Source organism: Sphaerodactylus townsendi, linkage group LG01 (assembly GCF_021028975.2).
Source record: "Sphaerodactylus townsendi isolate TG3544 linkage group LG01, MPM_Stown_v2.3, whole genome shotgun sequence".
In the NCBI taxonomy this organism is placed as follows: domain Eukaryota; kingdom Metazoa; phylum Chordata; class Lepidosauria; order Squamata; family Sphaerodactylidae; genus Sphaerodactylus; species Sphaerodactylus townsendi.
In genome coordinates this window covers 28,314,561-28,332,432 of record NC_059425.1, presented here as the reverse complement: position 1 = coordinate 28,332,432, position 17,872 = coordinate 28,314,561, and the positions used below count along the sequence as shown (strand labels likewise).

Below are 17,872 nucleotides of genomic sequence, written 5' to 3'. Positions count from 1 at the left end.
CCCCGACCGAAGACCAAGTCCAGAGTGTGACCCGGCCTCATGGGTGGGGCCAGAGTTTACCAAGGAGAGACCCAGAGCCGCCATGGATGACACCAAGTCCGCCAGCCACTATACATGAGGCCCGGTGTCGGCGTGGACATTGAAGTCCCCCCAAGACAATGAGCCGCTGGGAACATAGCAACGCCTTGATCCGCCACCACCTCCAGCAACTCGCGGCAGGCTATCTCCCGGTCGCTAGAAGCGACCGGTACACCAGGAGAACAACCAACCTGTGTCCTGGAGCCAGCCACTCCAGAGCCGACACACTCTATACCATCAATCCTCCGGGACAGGGGCTTGCCCTAAAAGGGATGGTAATTACCGGATTAACATTGCCCGCGCCTCCCCGGCCCCGTGTTGCGTGCCCGGTTTTGCAACCGCACGCGAAACCTGGGGTGTGAGACCTCACCTAAAGGCAACGGTCTCTCCTTCCACGCGCACCAGGTCTCGGTGACACAAGCCAGGAATCCATCATGCAGGTCCCCGAGAAAATCCCGGAGAACTGAGGTCGCTTGTTATTTATGGACCTGGCATTGATCAACACCAAGTGGCCGAAGCCGGAGTCTCTCCTGAACCTTCTACCCACCACCTCGTTCCTGCGGGATAGGTTGGAGGTCAGAAAGTGGCGAGCATCATCTGCTTCTCCCCACTTTCTATCATGTAATGGCCTTGGGCGCCTACCATCATATCTACCCCGTCCCAATAACACCGGGATCCCCGAACCCCTAAGTGGGGCCCCCATTTCCCTCTATCCCCTTCTCACCTATCCCTGGCGAAAACTCTCCACCGTGGTGGACTTCGGGATGCGCTGCTTCAACTCCCTGAAAATCTACACCCACTAAACTCATCCACTACTGTGGGTTCAGCCAATTCCCAATCTAACCAGTCAGTACTATATTACAATGTTTAGCTGAGTAGATCATTTATCTTAAACCTTACAATACCATACAATAACCTTCCACTATTCTAATGTTAACCCATTACAACCTGCAGCTCACAACAAAATTTCCACAGTAGCAATAACAGCTATCCAGAGTTGCAGGTGAAACTTCCAGATATTGGTTAAGCAATAAAGAAAATAAAGGAAAAAGAATGTATATGTCCAGGTCCCGCTATATATTGCCCAGAGCTGTTAATAACTGTTAGCTGTTAATAATTTATATAGCGGTCACCCTAATAAAGTCAGATGTTACAAGGCAGCGACCATGTCCACATGTGGCCAGGAGATGGCGCTGGATCCTGTTCACCGTGTGGGGTGAGAACTGCTGCCACCAGTTCCCAGCTCCCCAGGATAAACAGTAAATTAGTGGAGAATAGACTGTAATAGACGTCAGAGGGCTCCTTCCAATAAAGTGTTTCCTCAGACACAGTCTGCTCAATTTGCTTAACACCGTCCCAGACCGTAAAAATCCAGTCTCAGTCGCTGGGAGAAGGGAGGTCCTGATACTCAAGAAGGGGGAAGCCCTTAACAAGTGCCGGGCAAAACCAAGGAGTAGGGGGGGAATTACTGCCACCAACTCCAAACCCCAATTCCGAGGGGAAATCCCTGAGTCCTCCACCTCCTTCCAGGGTCGCGGGGATCTTGATGTTTGTTAAGCCCGGGCTGGCTTGATGGCTGTCCCCCGGGATCTCAGCGGCTCTTCAGCTTTCGTTAGTAGCCAGCGCGGAAAAGGGCCGCTGCCACCGGTCCCACCACCTGCCCCACTAGGACGCCCCGGTCTACTCGCGTCCAAAGGTAGAGGGCAAGGAGAGGGGGTCTCTGTCACTGACCCCAATCTTACCCTCACCACGGTATTTCGAGCCACTCCGCTGCCGCTGTTCTCCTGATCCGCCTCGCCTCCTCTCAACCTCGTCCTCAAGGCGGCGGCCCGCCACGACTCCACGGCTTTCGCCCGAGAGCGGCATCTGCCCGAGCTGGCGAAGGCGAGGGTTCCCAACTGCAGTCAGGGGATGTATGCGGGTAGGTGTGTAAGAAGAGCGAGGGAATGCCCGAGGCAGCCCGTGGGTCTCATGCCGGTTAATGTCGCTATTTCGTTACTTCTCGGTATATCTCCGGCCCGCCAGCCGTCGTCTCTCCGGCCTCTCTATTTTTCGAGTGCTGCCCAAGCGTTCCAGCCCAAAGCGGCTCAGTCTCCACGGAACTCACTCCGGTCCACACTTACAGTAGTTAGTTTTTTGCTGCCCCTTGAACATGTGGGCGTTCCAGGCGTTCCAAGTGGAAAATAGTTACCTGCAAGATTCTAACTCCTAGGTTTTGCTGCTAAAGTGCGCTGAGGGTGTCTCCTAACTAAATAAATCCAAAAGGAAGGTGTAGTAAAATTTTTTATTCGAAGGCGGGCTTTCCGCTGGCGCGATCCCGTCCTAGAAGCCATCTTGGATCCAATTTTCCCTCTCCCCACCTCCATGCCCAGCTACACCAAACACTCCACACTGTCATGTGGAAAGCAATATGTCCGCCCACTGACATGTGCATCTAAATATGCTGGCCATAGATGCAGGCAAAATGTTAGGAGCCTAAAACTCCCCAGACCCTGGCCACACAGCCTAGCAAACCCACAACAGCCAGTTGATTCTGGCGCTTGAAAGCCTTCAACAATACCTATCAGAAATGATATTCACGTACTGTGTGACCACTGCTTAAGGGATGAACCACGGGCTTTGCCTGGCACCATCACCCTCTCAGGGTCATGGTGGCTCAGCAAAGGAGAACTTTTCAAGGTGATGCTATGGCTTGACCACACAGACTTGTTTAATCTCCTGTGAAGCCTTATTCATTTGGGAGAGGCACTACAGACTCTTGACTTGATCTTTGCCATTTCCTCAACCCTTCCGCCTCCAGCCTGCTGGCGTTTCTCCATAGTCTATATACTCCTGGCTCCCCAGGGAACATGACAGCCAAGAAGGATATGAGGAATGGGTTAGGAAGCAGTTAATGTGGCCCCTGCTTGAGGCTGGAGGCTGAAGGCTGGAAATGGTGACTTCCTGGTGGCTCTAGCACTTGATGCCTACTAAGCATCTCCTGCAGGTATCTTTCAGCCATCATCAAGTTGGTTGTGATCCCCTCTCTGTGATGGAGTAGCCACTCTTGGCCAGCTTCCAGTTTCTTTGGATTGTTGGTTTTTTTGCCTCCCCAGGGGTGGGTGTCTGTCAGCTTCTGCAGTGCACCTGCCCCAACCTCTCTGCTTGATCTTGCAGGTTGAGAACATGCTGTTCCCTAAACTCATCTCTCTGAACTCAGCTCACTTTGACTGCACAAGGGCTGCAACTTCTCCAGAGCGCAGAAGAACATGCTTATCGCCAAAGGAACAAAGCCAGGAATGACGGACAGTCTAAGGAGGGGCAGTGGGAAGTGAGTGGCCATCTACAAGGACCTCAGGCATCATCCACAGGTGTGTGTGTGTGTGCCTTGTAGAGGCCGGGTGTTCCCGCACTGAATTTCCATCTGCTTGCTCCTTCCTGGATACACAACCTTTTAGAAGACAGCCCTAAAGAGTCTGGTCCACCAAAGAGAACCCTGAATAATAGGTATTCTAAAGTACATAGTCGACGTTGTTTGCTTGATGCTCCCTTTTAGAAGTAGTGGTAGACATGGAAGAAGCCTGCACCTTCCCCATCTTTCATGAGGGTCTGGGGATGCAGGGCAAAAGTCAAGATTCCTAGGATGCTAAATCTTGTTTCTCCAGAAGCTGGATGCTGCACTTGGCCAGTGGAGACTGCAGAATCTTAGCAGAATCCATCCATCTTTGGCAGAAAGGCCAGGGCGAGATGTGAACACCTTATAAGTACCTGGCTCATTGAACCTACCTTTCCAGGAGGGATCACAGTCTCCTCCATCTTCCTTAATAGCCATTTTTCAGGAGGAGTTGCTCACTAAAAGTATCTTGGCAGAATGAGCAAGCTGGTTCATGCTTCAAGAAGTTCTTTGAAGGGTGGTTGCAGAAATCAACTACAGAGGCAGGGGAAGCTATTGTACTGTGTGTTAGGGCTGGGAGGTGATAGAAATTGTGAACTCAAGGTGGGACCAGGTCAGACCACTGGCCAGTCCATTTCGGACAGGAGCCCAAATCCTGGTGCATGATAGCATGTGAATCCCTTAAGTGTGACTAACTTATTTTTCTTTCTGTCCTGCACGGCAGCCTGCGAGGCTTGTTTTTTCCTCCATCTCTGATCCTGATCACCCCCACATCCCGATATCTGGCCAAAATGTTCTTTCTTGTGTCAGTAGTGATGACCTTTTCTCCATTTTTCTAGCTACACATTTGGAGTGCAACTACAACACAGAAGGACGATCAGTGAATACTGTTGTTCGGCAGCCTGCCATGATAATGGGCGGGCAACCCCTCCCACCTCTTCCAACATTTCCCTCTAAATACACAGCGGATCTGTTTGAGCAGGTATCCAGTCCTCCTCCCCTTTCTTTTTCTTTCCTCACCCCAGTAATGCTTTCGGTAAAGTGTACCCGAGTTCCTGGAGTTTGCTTTGAGTGCAGGATGGAAGCCTCTTCAAATGATGCTGACCACATCCAGGAAATGGAATGAAATATTTAGAAGAATGATGAGCTCAGGTACACAGGAACTTTGGCTCATAAGCCCGAAAATGGTTTTGGCTTAGTTTCCATTTATTTTATTTATTAATTTTCTTATACTGTCCAATCCCTGAAGGAGCTCTGGCGGTGACCAAAGGCCAACAGAGCACATATAAAATACAATAATGAGGAAAAATAAATATATTAGCATTAAAATAGTTTTAAAAAATACAGTAGCAGCGGCACATAAAAATGTATTGGTAGTGCCCGACCCCAGTTTAGGCAGGAATTTACTCAAGAAGTTTGCGGTACTACCCCCCCCCCCCCAATCCATCACTTGTCCCAGCCTGATGACCAGGGACCAGAGACCAGGACACAACCTAGCCCATGACTCAGGATTCCTGAGTTCTCTGTGCTGGCAACCTGACATAGCAAAGGGTGCCACGAGGTTTGATGCACCTGTGGCAAGGAATCTTTCCTTAGCTACCATCTTGAGGAAAGATTTCTAGAAAAGACAGCCTCTGACTGTTGGCTTTCAAGAGGGAATCTTTGCCAGCAAACTGAGGTTGACCTTTCCTCACCTGTCTCTCTAGGTGTAATGATACTATGGGTGTTAGATGGAGTGCTGTTGTTTTACAGACCGCTGTGCTGAGCATTAGACCAAGGAAGATCTGTCAAGGGTCTGTTCAGGCTGTACCCTGTTCTTGTGTCACATTTTTTTCCTCTGTTGTGGCTGCACTGGTGCCTTGTAATCCTCTCTGTTTTGTGACTTGCCACAATACATGCCACAGACAGCCTGTGGATCTTAAGAGCACCAAATGTTGGTCACTCCAGTGCCCAGCACATCCCTACCAGTGGTACCTTAATCTAGCCCAAGAGAGACTTTTCTGCGGTGAATTGAATAGATTTCTCCAGTCAGTGGCTATTTTTTTCTCAAAGAGAAATATGAGGGAAGCTCGAAGCAACGTCTTGTTCACAGAGGCGAGGGCAGGGAGGGCATGAGAGTTTTCCAGGTACCTGGCAGATCTTTCTGATAATTGTATCCCGAAGCTTCTGCTTTTCCCAGCTGCCTCTGTGGTTTCTCCACTTGGCACATTCCTTTATGAAAGGAGGTATAAAAGCACAGATACTTAGGCAGGAGCATAAGAGATATAGCATCTTGTTCTGGGGTAGCATCAGCTGTTAGCAGTATCTAATAAATATCAGCTGAGTGACAGCCTGAGGGCTTGTTCCTTAGTAACCTTGGGTTAATCTCAGACTCAGCAGGGGGGAGGACAGAAATGGGCTGCCAGAGCATCTTGGCTAGGGACCCTTGATACCTCCTGCTGGCTCTTGTTGAAAAGAAAGAGCTACCAACTGCGACAGCACAGGGCTTTCTTGGACATTTTATTTGGCTCTTCTCGTTCTGCCATGCCTAGAAAACACACACTTTGGCCACATGACTCAGAGACTAGTGACATCTCTTGCCATACCCAGGTTGGAAGAGCAGCTGGCAGTCGCAGTGCTGGACATGGCCGAATGCAACCCTGGCCACGGATTGTCCTGTCGAACACAGCTGCCTTAGCAACCTGCGAGCCTGGATGTTGAAGCATGTGCGCAGCATCTTGGGGCTTGGCAGGCTGCAGCCAGAGGAAGGGCAACAAAACCCCACCTAAGGGGGGGGCAAGTAAGGAGACTGGACTGGGGGCCTGGTGTCGGGTGGCTGCACTGCAGGGACCTCCCACTTTCCTTCTCAGAACACCGTTGGAATGGGGAGGGAGGGGCTTCAGGGTTTCTGTCACAGAGTTGCTTGGACCCTGCCATGCCTGTGCATGTGTCTCTTCCCTCCCAGCCCACCCACTTCCAGGGCTTTGCTGTGCTGTTCAGCAGGTGCAGCCAGCCACCTGCAGCTCTGGAAAGATGACTGCGTGGGATTTTTTTTCTGAGCATGTTCAGAGCCACGCCTTTGCCCGGCATGCTACTGCATGTGGCAGACACAGCAAAAAGCCATCTTCTTCCTAGCAGCAGTTGATCTTCTGGGGGAGGGCATTGGATTTGTTTGTGCAGGAGGCCTGGAGAACCTGCAGGCTGGCTGTGGTTGTGGGGAAAATTCCAGAGGGGAACAGGTTCCTGGGGAACAGGTTGCTTTCCTCCCTTTACCAGCTTGGACTTGAGTAATCCCTTGTGGGCATCACTGCACACGGGGTTGTGAAGGTGACACTGTTCCCTAGACACCCCATCCTCCCAAGCTAATTTGAGACAGGGGTACCCAGGAGGAGGAGCTGCTTTAATCAACGCTAGCTCCCTGCATGTAGTTTCAGTGAGGAATCAGAGATACCCTGCTGGAGTTCTTCTGAGCGGTATTAGATTAAGCGTCTCAGTCCTCAGACCCTGACATACAGAATGCATGGAACTGCATGTTGTGAATCCCAGCACCTTCGACTATGGCAGAGATTGTCGAGGGAGAACACAGTTCCTAAAGGTGGGTCTGGTTCCAGAAATCCTCGCGTGGCATGCCAGAAAACACGTCATTCAGGAAAGGTTGCCCCAGCTCTTACGCTGACTTTTCCCATTTCCTCCCAGTGTGCTTTCTGCCTCCAGTTCACAGAGAATTCTCTGTACCCGGACCAGGAGTTTCAGCAGCGGCACCAGCGGGGGGAGCAGCAGCAGCCAGCAGACCTCTCCCTGGTCAAGACCTCACCTAGCTTCACCTTCAGCTGCTCACGGTCTCCTGCCCTGCGAGTCATGGGCATGGGTCAGAGCTCCCAGAAAGGGGTCTCAAGGTGCTGACTCTGAGTGCGAGGTAAGCTGTCTGATGGAACTGTAGCAGGAGTGATCCGGTGGATGTGGCGTGGATCTGTTGCCGACCGTTGTACCCTTGATCATGAAATAAAGTTGCTTTCTAGTGGAACCCTGGTATCTTGTAAAAACTGTCTATCTGTAACATTGGAGTGCCCCTCCTCTTTCCCAGCCTTGGGAGAGGCCAAGTTTTTAAAGGCCAGGTTTAAAAGCCTGTGCAGGGTAGCAAAGCCCGTGCTTCCCTCACGTCTGAGGAATGGACAGTTGGTCCTGGGGGTAAAGGCATTTTGCAACAGCTACGTTGCATAATTGCCATTCCAGATGACTGTTTTGGAACAAGACTCTGAGGTTACTGTTTTATTTTGCTATTCACGGTCCACTTTTTTCCCCATTGGGGACCCAAAGCAGCTTTCAACATCGTAACCCTCACAATAGCCCTGTGAGGTAGGTGAGGCAGGCTTATTGTCATCCAGTAGGTTTAATGGCCAGGGGATCCACATCCAAGTCTCCCACATCTAGTGCTGTCACCACACCTCTATACTGGCTTCTATTGCATTTCCAGCACCTCCCTCCAAGTTCTGCTGATTCTTAATCACCCTCACACACACACACACCCCACCATATGTCCCCTAAACACTTTTCCTTCTCCCTCGAGCTCAGTGTAGCACAGCAGTCCTGTGAGGTAGATGAGGCTGAAAGAGTGCTGGGCACAAACAACTCAGTTAGTTCCAGTTAGCTGAGCAGAGCCTCCCTATTCAAGTCCTAAGGCCAGAGGCATAGGGAGGGAAAATGGCGCCCAGGGCAACACATGCTCCGAGCTGCAGCCCCGCCTGCATCCCACTTACCTTAGGTGCAGCCAGCGGCCCCAAGCAGCCTGATGGGGCCTAACCTGGCAAGGCTGGGCTGAGGGGCGCCTGGCTGTGGCCCTGCCAGGTGAAGAGGGAAGGAGGAGGGGTGTGAGGGACAATTTTCTGCCCCTCACGTGACTGGACAGGGGCCGTATGGGGCATTTGGCCCTGGTGGCCCTGTTGAAGCTCCACCTCTGCCTAAGGCTGCACCTGGAAGCCACTGATTGGTGCCTCTAGAGAACTTCAGCTGTGTCAGGATGTCCATCCCCATCAGCTCCCCTGCCTGAATCCAGTCACTTTCAAAAAACCTTTGCTTCAAGAAACTACTTTATGTGAATGGTTCTCCCTGCTTCTGCTTGTTTGTTGGAATGGCTCCATCCCTCCTGTGCCCAGGAGGTGTCCAATTCCAGCCTTGCCTGTCAGGTAGAAACAGAGATTAACATCAGACAACTGCTTTATCTTGACCAGTCCATCTAGCCCAGTTCTGTCTATTTCAACCACAGTCTGGCAGTGTCGGCCCACTCATGAAGAATGTCCGCGAGGAGAGAGGAGAATGCTCTGTTTTGCCCAGTGCATGAACAGACAGAGCACTGTAAACCATCCCCTGGAGGCAGGCAACCTTTTGACTGAAGCTGCCTCAGAGACTAGGGCTCGGAGTAACGGATTCAAGGTGCAGGAAAAGAGATTCCCACCTAAACATTAGGAAAAACTTTCTAACTGTCAGGGCTGTTTGACAGTGGAATGCACTGCCTCAGAGAGTTGCGGAGTCTCCTTCTTTGGAGGTTTTCAAGCAGAGGCTGGATGTCAGATCGTATGTCAGGAGGGCTTTGATTGTCTTTTCTGCATGACAGGGGGTTGGACTTGATGGCCCTGGTAGTCTCTTTCAACTCTATTATTCTGCTAGTTTTAGAAAATTATCCTCTTGAAGATGCTGGCTTACCTGGAGAGGGAGGGGCATGAGCAAGTCCTGTACTTGGCCACAGCCTGCATCCCAGAGGGTTTGCCTTGGGCCCAGCTAAGGACTCAACAAGGGATGATGGACAGAAGCCATGCCTGTTGCCTTCTCCCCCACTGCGGGCCTCAGTGGCACTGCCATCACCTCGAGGGCAGAAAATTAGCCCTGTGTCCCTGGCAAAATGGTCTGGCCTGCACATCTGCTGGGTGGGGAGAGGGTTACCCACCCAACTGATACAGCAGGATCCTGCTGTGACTCATCCTGGGGCGATCCGTTCTCTGCTCTTGTCTCTTGCGCCCACCTACCAGCTTGTTCTCTTAAATGGTGCCATGGAGTTTCACCACCTTCTTTCTTGTTGGACAGTGCTGGAGGGGTGGGATGGGGCTCACAGTCTTGCTCGCCTTCCAAAGTTCAGCAGCCAGCAACTGTTCAGAGCCTCCAAGACACCCGTCTGGGGTGGATCAAAGTTGCTGGAGGCAGAGCTGGGAAGGGAGGAATTCTTCTGTTTGCCAGTGAGGAAACTAGCCCTCCAGCTGTGCATTGACTGCCCTTATGCTGCAGAGAATGACAGCCCTAAGAGTAAATCGCATCAGAGCCAGTACTTTTTACCCCTCTTACGGCTGTTGGCCTGGCCTAACTCTCCGTTCCATGTTTGAGGTCTCTCTGAGCCCTGTTGTCATATTTGTTGCTGCTATGCTGTCCTGTGTGTTGAAGAAATAGGACAGCCCGGCTAACTGTTTCCTCTCCATTACTGAATTGAACAGTGATCTAAAACATCTGGAGTTGGCGGTTTGAGACAGGAGAGTGGATCTTTCCTCCCTTCCCTTTCTTGTCTGTGCCTCCCACTCACATTGGGTGGGCCTTTTTTGGCTGGAGCTCATTCGAGGAGGTGGGAGTGCAGAGATCAGAGGGCAGAACAGCTGCTCTCACTTGGCCTTTGCTTATCCTTCTTCTGCTTAGAGCCTCGAGAGTCCAGGAGAAGCAGCGTCATCAGCATCAGACTTTGCTGCGAGCAGCAGCAGAAGCAGCATCCAGGTGCCTCCGCCTCTCCCTCCCTCGAGGCGGACAGTCTCCCACCTTCAGCTGCCCCCCAGTCTCAGCCTCTGCCCCCTCTCCACCACTGTCTGCAAGTCAGGTTGGTATCATATCCCACCTTCTGCCTGCACGTCGCTCCCTCTCCTGTGGTCAAAGACTGCCTCTCTGCAACAGAAACATGAGCTGGTTTGCTGCTGCCTGGGTGAATCAGCCACCAGGGAATCCAAGGGCAACAGGCTGTGTGCCTGCTTGCTCTTGTGGACTTCATACAAACAGGGAGATCCCTGTTGATTCTGAATTGCTGCTTGTGCCAGCTGGGTAGCCAAGAGTCAGGCATGTGGCTGCTGACAGCCAAGGTCTGCCCGCTGGAGGCTAAACTTTCTCTTCTTGCTGGGCCAGATCTCTTTGCCAGAAGGGAATGTGGGTGGCTCTCTTTCTAGTAAAGCTAGTAGGACATTAAGCAAACACAGTGAGGAGCTGTAATGCAGATTATATTTTTTATTTGCTGGCACAGGCCCCAACCATTCACTTTCCAGCTCTACAGCTGCAGTATTTATTTGTTAGCTTATTAAAACATTTTGTACCTCTTTTACCTTTTCTCATTGGTCAAGGCAGCTGTTTTCCTCCATCTTCTCTGCCAAGCTAACCTTCGCTCCCACTGGGAAAGCAAAGCCCATGATTCCCTTTTCCATGCGCTTGGTGCCTAACCTGCTAGGCAGCAAATCTGGACTGATCAGAATCCAGTCTCTGGATCATCTCTGCCTCTGGTGGCTCACAACTTTTTCCCCTTCTCCTTTCTTGCTGCTCAGTTTGTGCGTGGAGGGTGATATTTCCCATGTAGACAACTGTCTTAACTGTCCTCCACCTGAACTGCTCTGGTTCCTAAGTCTCATCACCTTTGGACCCTGCTTGTGTCTTTGCAATTCTGATTAGAAAGCAGAAACCGATACTGGAACTTCTGTTGGAGCCGCAGCTCTCACTGGCATTCAGGTTGCTCCAGTTCTTCCGACACACACACACAGCAGCGCACACCATGGTTGTGCCTGACTGTAAGGACATCAAGCCATGTGCTGTCTGTGAGGCTGCCCCTTTGGCAAGGTGCAACTCCTAGCATTATTCATGCTGGCCTGCTGTTCTCTAGTGTCTTGCCTGTGAGTCCTGCACCTCAGAATACTCATCCAGTTTGTCTGGAAGCTTGGATTTGATTGAAACCAAGGATTGTCTCAGAAAATAAAACAATTTGTTATGAACCCTTTATGCAAGATTTGACAGATACCTTCTAGGAAACAATTGCCAGAACAAAACCCAGCGGCGGCCTGTGCCCTGTGTTCTTGTCAACCGTCAAATAGATTCTTTAAGCGTGACTTCGCTGATGCTGGTCTGACAAGAACCAAACAGATTTCATCAAAGCAGATTCTGCCTCGGGACTTCCAGTCAGGAGTGGACCCCAAGAGGCGACATGAAAAGGACAGCTCAGTTCACTTCAACTGTATTTCCCAGCTGGCAGTCTGTAAACAGACAGGTGGCATGCACTGTTGTCTCCCAGACACTTCCCTTACCTTACTGTCAGACATCTGGTCGATAAAAACCTTTAGGTGAAAGAAATGTTGTCATAACAACCGGTTTTAAAAAGAAAGTCAAGGTGTCTCAGAGGTATTTTGAGTCTGCCTGTCAATTAAGACTGAGGGAGAAATGCAATCTCTTTCTTTTAAATCAAACTTTTAAACTTTGGTGAGATCAAAGCTTCCTCTTGGCTCATCCTCTGCAGTTTTAGACCATAATTTGCTCCAGTTTGACATGGCTAAAAAGATTTTTATGGTTTTTTGTTTTAAAGTTTGCTGCATAGAGCAATACTTTGCTAAAAGAGGTGTGAAACTTTTAAAATACATTATTCTGTAGAGGAATCCTTCCCTCAGGTGTTGTTGTTTTTTTGCTTTTTAAAATTCCCCTTACTACACAGTTAGTAGTAAGGACATCTGGCAGGCCTTCTCTTGGTGGCTGTTCTCCATTATGGAAAATGAACTGGACTTTTGCAAAAAGGTTGGATATTGATGGCTAATGCAGCAGTTCTCAACCTGGGATTAGCGATCCCTTTGGGGTTGAATGACCCTTTCACAGGGGTCGCCAAAGACTCTCTGCATTAGTGTTCTCCATCTGTAAAATGGATAAATGTTAGGGTTGGGGGTCACCACAACATGAGGAACTGTATTAAAGGGTCGCGGCATTAGGAAGGTTGAGAACCACTGGGCTAATGGAACACCACAGAAATCTCAGCAGGGCTGAATACTCCCAGGCTGGGGAACTGAACTCATCTCTTTAGGAATGAGGATCTTGCTCCTCCAGCCCTCTGTGGAGTATTATGAAGCTGTGCTTCCCAGGTTAGGCTAGCCAGTTCCTTTATCAAGAATACTACATTCATGCAGACATATTAATCTCTCCCCAGTCTTTCCAGTGGACAATCAGAATAGTTTCCAATTCTCCCCACCCAATTTTTTTTTTGTGGTACTGCCTCTCATTCAAGAAAAGAGCCAGTCTCGTTCATGCAGAAGTGCCTGAGCTCCAGAGGGCAGGTTTCCAAGTGGTACAAGCAAAAGAATGCAAAGAATCCAGTTCTTCAGTTTAAAATTGTTTGTGGTGGAAGAACACTGAAGAAAGGCCTTGCAAGAAGCATGTGGGAATGGTCATGGATCAGAAAAGTCTCCTCCAGTGGATGATATGCTGAGAAGTAAAACCACCACGCAGTATGTATTGGACATAATTAGAGTAGCTCTCTTATGTTTTGAATTTTAGCAGCTGCATTTTTTTGCTGAATAAGCTGTCTATGAGTGTTACAAAGTATATCCCTAGCAGCAGGTCTTAATGTTTCTTACAAGGCCTTTCTTACTTCAGTGTCTTCCCACCACACAATCTCACACTAAAGAGCTAGGACAGTCACACTCTTTCAAGTGCTGTGGGGCAACTACTCAGATTATCGTTGCATGGAAGAAAGAGTGCCAGGGGTGGCAGACACCAGTTTGCATCCCTGCTGAATGCGTGGGGCAAGCTCTTGCCTGCCACAGTGTTCCGCTGCCTCTTCTCATGTGCTCAGCCCCAAAGTTGCTCCAGAAACTAGCAAGGAAAAGTGTTGCTGCCTTGCATAGGCAGAGAAAGGGCCAGCTCGACAGATGCACCAGTTTGCCTGGACCCCATCTTTGAGTTGTGGTGCAGCTATGAGGATGATGTGACACTACTGGGTATATGACTTCCCGAGGCATCAAGGGCAGCAACATATGATCCTGTCTACACCGCGGTCTCCCTTGGTTCGAGCATCTCTTCTGCTTTTGAGCCGTTGTGGGCTTCAGCTAAGTGTTGGTGCTGCAATCCTAGCCCTATCACAAATGCTCTTGGTACAAATGGGAATACTAATTTTCCCCTCATTGATCACACAGGGACCAGACACTATGGGCTACTTGTGGGCACCAAGGCAAACACCTTAGCAGCTGCCTGCCATGGACTGCAAAGGCAGAGCATTCGGAGAGGAGCTACAGGCCCCTTCACCTTGTAGCCTAGCAGCTGCTCCAGGTAAAGGGGGAAAGGGGGGATGGGAGTCTGCTTTACCAGCCTCCTTAGCCTGATTTACAGCTCTCCTCCAGAAGAGGAAGCCAAGGACAAGGCTGCAGCTTGGTTCCAGAAGGGGCAGGTAGTTAAGCCAGTCAAGGCCTGTTCCTTGCCAGTCTCCCCTTCCATGCCACCAGTGTCCTTTCCACGAAACATGATTCTTGGCTTCTATTCTTTCCCCTTGCCCCAATGTAAAGCATCCAGTTACCTGTCCTACTCTTCAATCCCATACCTACCTCTTTGCTCCTCATAATTCCAACAACCCAGTCTGCTGCGGAAAGTGTTTGGCTTGTGTGCAGCCTTCCTCCTGACATTTCTCTCTCTCTCTCTCTCTCTCCAGAATCTCTCAAGGAAACTGAACAGTGACAAGCTATCAGAGCCATCCAGGTAAGGAATGTGTGACAAGAGCGATCAAGTGTTAGTGCCTGAGGGAGGGAGATCACAAAGGGAGCTATTGACTTCTCTTTTATGCTCGGATGATGTGAAAGGGCCATCCTCAGAGTGTGTGTGCCCACATCTCCTTCACCACACCCAAGCAGCTAAGACTGAATGAGTGTACACTGCCAACTCTACCAGCTCACTGCCAACTCAGACAGCTTTCCCAACTCTAGCTGTTGCCATAAGAGCAGGACCAGTAGGGCTGGTGGCCTGTTGTCTCAGTCAGTAGTCGCTGCCATCCTCCCCTCCTTCTGTGCAAAAACTCCCTATGGCTGAGTGGAACTTTACGCCTGTGATATCTACCCCTGATGGGGGCCTGCCCAATCTGCATGGCACCAATAGGGTGTCTGCACAGCCACATGGATTACAGGGAACATTGGTCCCAGTGCTCCAACTCTTGCTATTCCTTCAGCATGGAGATACTGGCACCTCGACCCAGCAGGATCCCCATTAGCAGGAAAGGCCAAGCCCAGCACCTACTCAAGTTCCAGAGCTGCAGCAATGATTCCTCACTCAAAGTGTGGAAATACTCACCCTCACAAATGCCATCCCAGAGTTCTCTGCCAGATGCGTTCCTGCACAACATGGGCCATTTGGTTATTTTCTAACAGGGGCATTATGGTTAGTTTCATGCCCCAAATTCCCTGAGGTCCCATTGCTGCTGGCAGGCTCATCCACCCTTTCCTCATCTGCCCCTTCTTCCAGAGTTCCCACTGGAAGTGCCAGAGATGACTGCAACAAATCAGAGGAAGAGTCACTTTTTTCTGTACAGCACTCCCAAGGTTTTACTGGACAAAGATGCGGGGAGGGAGGAGTTCTGCTAAGGCAAGCCTACCCAGCGTCCCTGCGTCTGCAGCCGCTGCCCTCTACTTGAGCACCTGTGGTGTAGACAGCTGAAGAAGAAGCACCCCATGAAGTGGAGGCAGTGCCCGCCCTCCCCACCCAAAAAAAGCATGGGGTAGCATTGCCCTGCAAGTTCCTTGAGGCAGATCTCTCTGTTGCAGCATCTCCCGGGGCGCACAGATTCCCCTCAGCTCACCTACCACAAGATCCTGTCTTTCTGCACAGAGGCCTGATTTGCCAGGGAGGGCTCAGCAACTGCAGCCAACCTGTTCCAGCTCCTCAGGAGCCTCCCACCCCACAAGCCGCCAGGCACAAGGCGGCTCCACCATGCTCACTGTGGGAGAGACCGGCTGAGACACCCTTCCTGCTGACATCCAACAAGTCCTCACACCATCCATCATCCCGACCCTGTCCTTTTAAACCAAAGCTCCTGTTTCAGCTGCAGCAGCCACTGGTGTTTGCTTGGAGCCACTCTTCTGGAGTGTTAAGGCCCCCTTCCACACTCAAGTTGCAGTCAGCTGCACAAGACACCAAAGGCCTAAACAACACAGCCAAGGCCAGTCTCCCTGGAGCCCTCTTCTCTGCTACCTTCATCAGGGTCTGGGGTTGTCTCCTTTTGCCCTCTGACCATGGACCACTACAGTACAAAGGAGGACAAAAGCCTATCAGGGTGGATGAAATCTGAGGTTCTCAGTGAGACAAGCTCTCCCCATGGAACATACATAGCAATCAGACACACACACACACCCGAAAGTTGTGTTTGGAATCTCTTTAAGGCCGATTCACCACAAAGCCAGCCACGCCTCCTTCTCCAGACCTATGGGCAGGGGTCACCACCTTAGGCCATTTCTGCAGCTGTATATAGTAGTTACGGGTTGGAAGATATTTTTTGAAACCAGATTGTCTTGTAACACGTTTCTATTAATAAAATTTGTTTGACAAAAAAAAAGAGAGGCCCATTCTGCCCTGCTGTGCCACGCCTTGCTTTTGATCCAGGTCTGTGCCATCACAGTTACAGGTGTTTTGTTCTTGTCCAATGGAGCAGGGAGGAAGAGGCTGTCCGATGCAGGGACATGACGCCGGCGATCACTGCGCTGCCAAAGTAAAAGGAAAGACGGTTGAGGAGCAGCTCTTCCAGTCAACTGCGAGGAAGGGAACTGGGGGAGGGCCGACAACAGACTTACCTGCTTTTGGAGGAAGGATAGTCACTCCTGCTTCTTGGGGTTGTTGACCGCTACGTAGTGGTAGAGGACGACCAGCAGGAAGAGGGAGACCCCCAGCATGTTGGCAAAGATGGCCAGCTGCACGTCCGTCACCATCCTTAGGGGACGGGGGAGAGAAGGGGGGTGTGTCAGTGGGGTTACCTGGTCCAGGGATGCTTCCACTTCCTGCAGCAGCTCTACGGCTCGTCAGGAGACGGTCCGGGGATCGTCCTAGACGGCTCCCTTCCTCTCCGCGGTCTGCCGGGGACAAAGGCGGGCGCACGGGGCTGCTTTCCCCCTCCCTTACCTAGCGGTTCAGGATGACGCTACCTTGCGATAAGCCGCGTCCCAGTTTCCGCCGCCGTGCTCCGTGGGAGGGGCATAAAGGGATGTGCGCCGTGGCGCTTCCGGTTGTTCTTCGGGGAGACATCCGCTACAGGGCAGCGCCCTACAGGAGGAGAGGAGAAGAACGCCTTTGCTTCGGCTTACCGTCACTCTGTCCGGAGTGGAGTGGAACTTCGGTCACTGGAGTGGAACTTCGGTCTGGAACTTCGCTCTTCTCCGGCTCCTCCTCTCTAGAAGGGCGCTGAGTTTAGAAGCCGGAGTGGAAGATGTGGCTGGGGAAGGCTCAGGCTGGGGCGCGAAGGCCTCTTTTGGAAGTCTTCAGTAGGGAGTCCCAGCGCCACAGGGTGGCAGAAGGCTTAACGCAAGACTGGCAGGCGACTCTTTTTCCGCTGGGTTTGTTACAGGGAAATCAGACGATTTGTCTTGTCGCTTTCAGATGGTGAGTTGTGGCGATTTTTGGACCAGTTTCATAATGTGATTGTCTTGTACTGCTTCATCGGCCAGGGCTCCTGCCTCCTACCTGGATGCTTACTCAGGTGTAATACAAATATTTGCTCCACTCTTAATATTGATAGTCAATATGGTGTCATGGTTAGAGAGTTGGACTGGGATTTGGGAAGGCCAGATTCAAATCTCCATTCACCCATGAGACTCCTTTTACTTTGCATAGGAACATAAATGAGAAAAGCCTTGCTGGAATCCAGACCTGTGGTCCATCTGGTCATCATCCTGTCACAATCACCAACCAGTTCCTCAGGGAAGTCCAACAACTGTTGTCTGACAGACAACAGGGGGGACGAAAGAATTGAAGTCTTTCCTTGATCTTGCCCTCCTGGCACAGGGGTTCAAGTTAATTCAGAGGTTTACTCCCAAAGAAGATGCAGAGGTTCCCTTCAGACACCATGGCTGGTAAGGCACTGATGGATCTATCCTTCATGAATTTGTCTAACCCCATTGTAAAAGCTGGCTCGTACCTGTGGCCATCACCACATTCTCCTGGCAGTGAATTCCACATTTTCCCCAATCACTCACAGTATAAAGAGTATTTCCTTCTGCAATCTTGTCCTGAATCACCGTGCATCAACTTCATTGGATACATCAGAGTTCTAGTATTATTTTTTTGGAGAGAATTTTTCTCTCTTTTTCCAGCAGCTCTCCAACCTGTGCATAATTTTTATAAACATCTATCATATCCCTCCTTGAAGAGTTTGGATTTATATCCCCCTTTCTCTCCTGTAGAAAGAGGAGACTCAAAAAGGGCTGACAA

At 50.7% G+C, this 17,872-nt stretch overlaps 2 protein-coding genes across 2 annotated transcripts in view; both read right to left on the bottom strand.

Annotated features, from left to right (window-relative positions):
* Positions 1 to 11,020: 11,020 nt before the first annotated feature.
* The window catches only part of LOC125437166 (nuclear GTPase SLIP-GC-like), a 33,612-nt gene continuing 26,760 nt past the window's right edge, over positions 11,021 to 17,872 (bottom strand). Inside the window, exon 15 of the mRNA XM_048504575.1 lies at positions 11,021 to 11,182. Within this exon, the coding sequence (XP_048360532.1) occupies positions 11,157 to 11,182 (26 nt within the window). The 3' untranslated portion in view covers positions 11,021 to 11,156. The remainder of the gene's footprint in view (positions 11,183 to 17,872) is intronic.
* LOC125443772 (dolichyl-diphosphooligosaccharide--protein glycosyltransferase subunit 4) lies at positions 16,264 to 16,632 on the bottom strand. The gene is made up of 2 exons (XM_048516083.1): positions 16,568 to 16,632; positions 16,264 to 16,378 (listed from the first exon to the last, which is right to left on the bottom strand). Exon 2 carries the CDS (start codon positions 16,375 to 16,377, stop codon positions 16,264 to 16,266), a length of 114 nt encoding a protein of 37 aa, XP_048372040.1. The 5' UTR covers position 16,378; positions 16,568 to 16,632.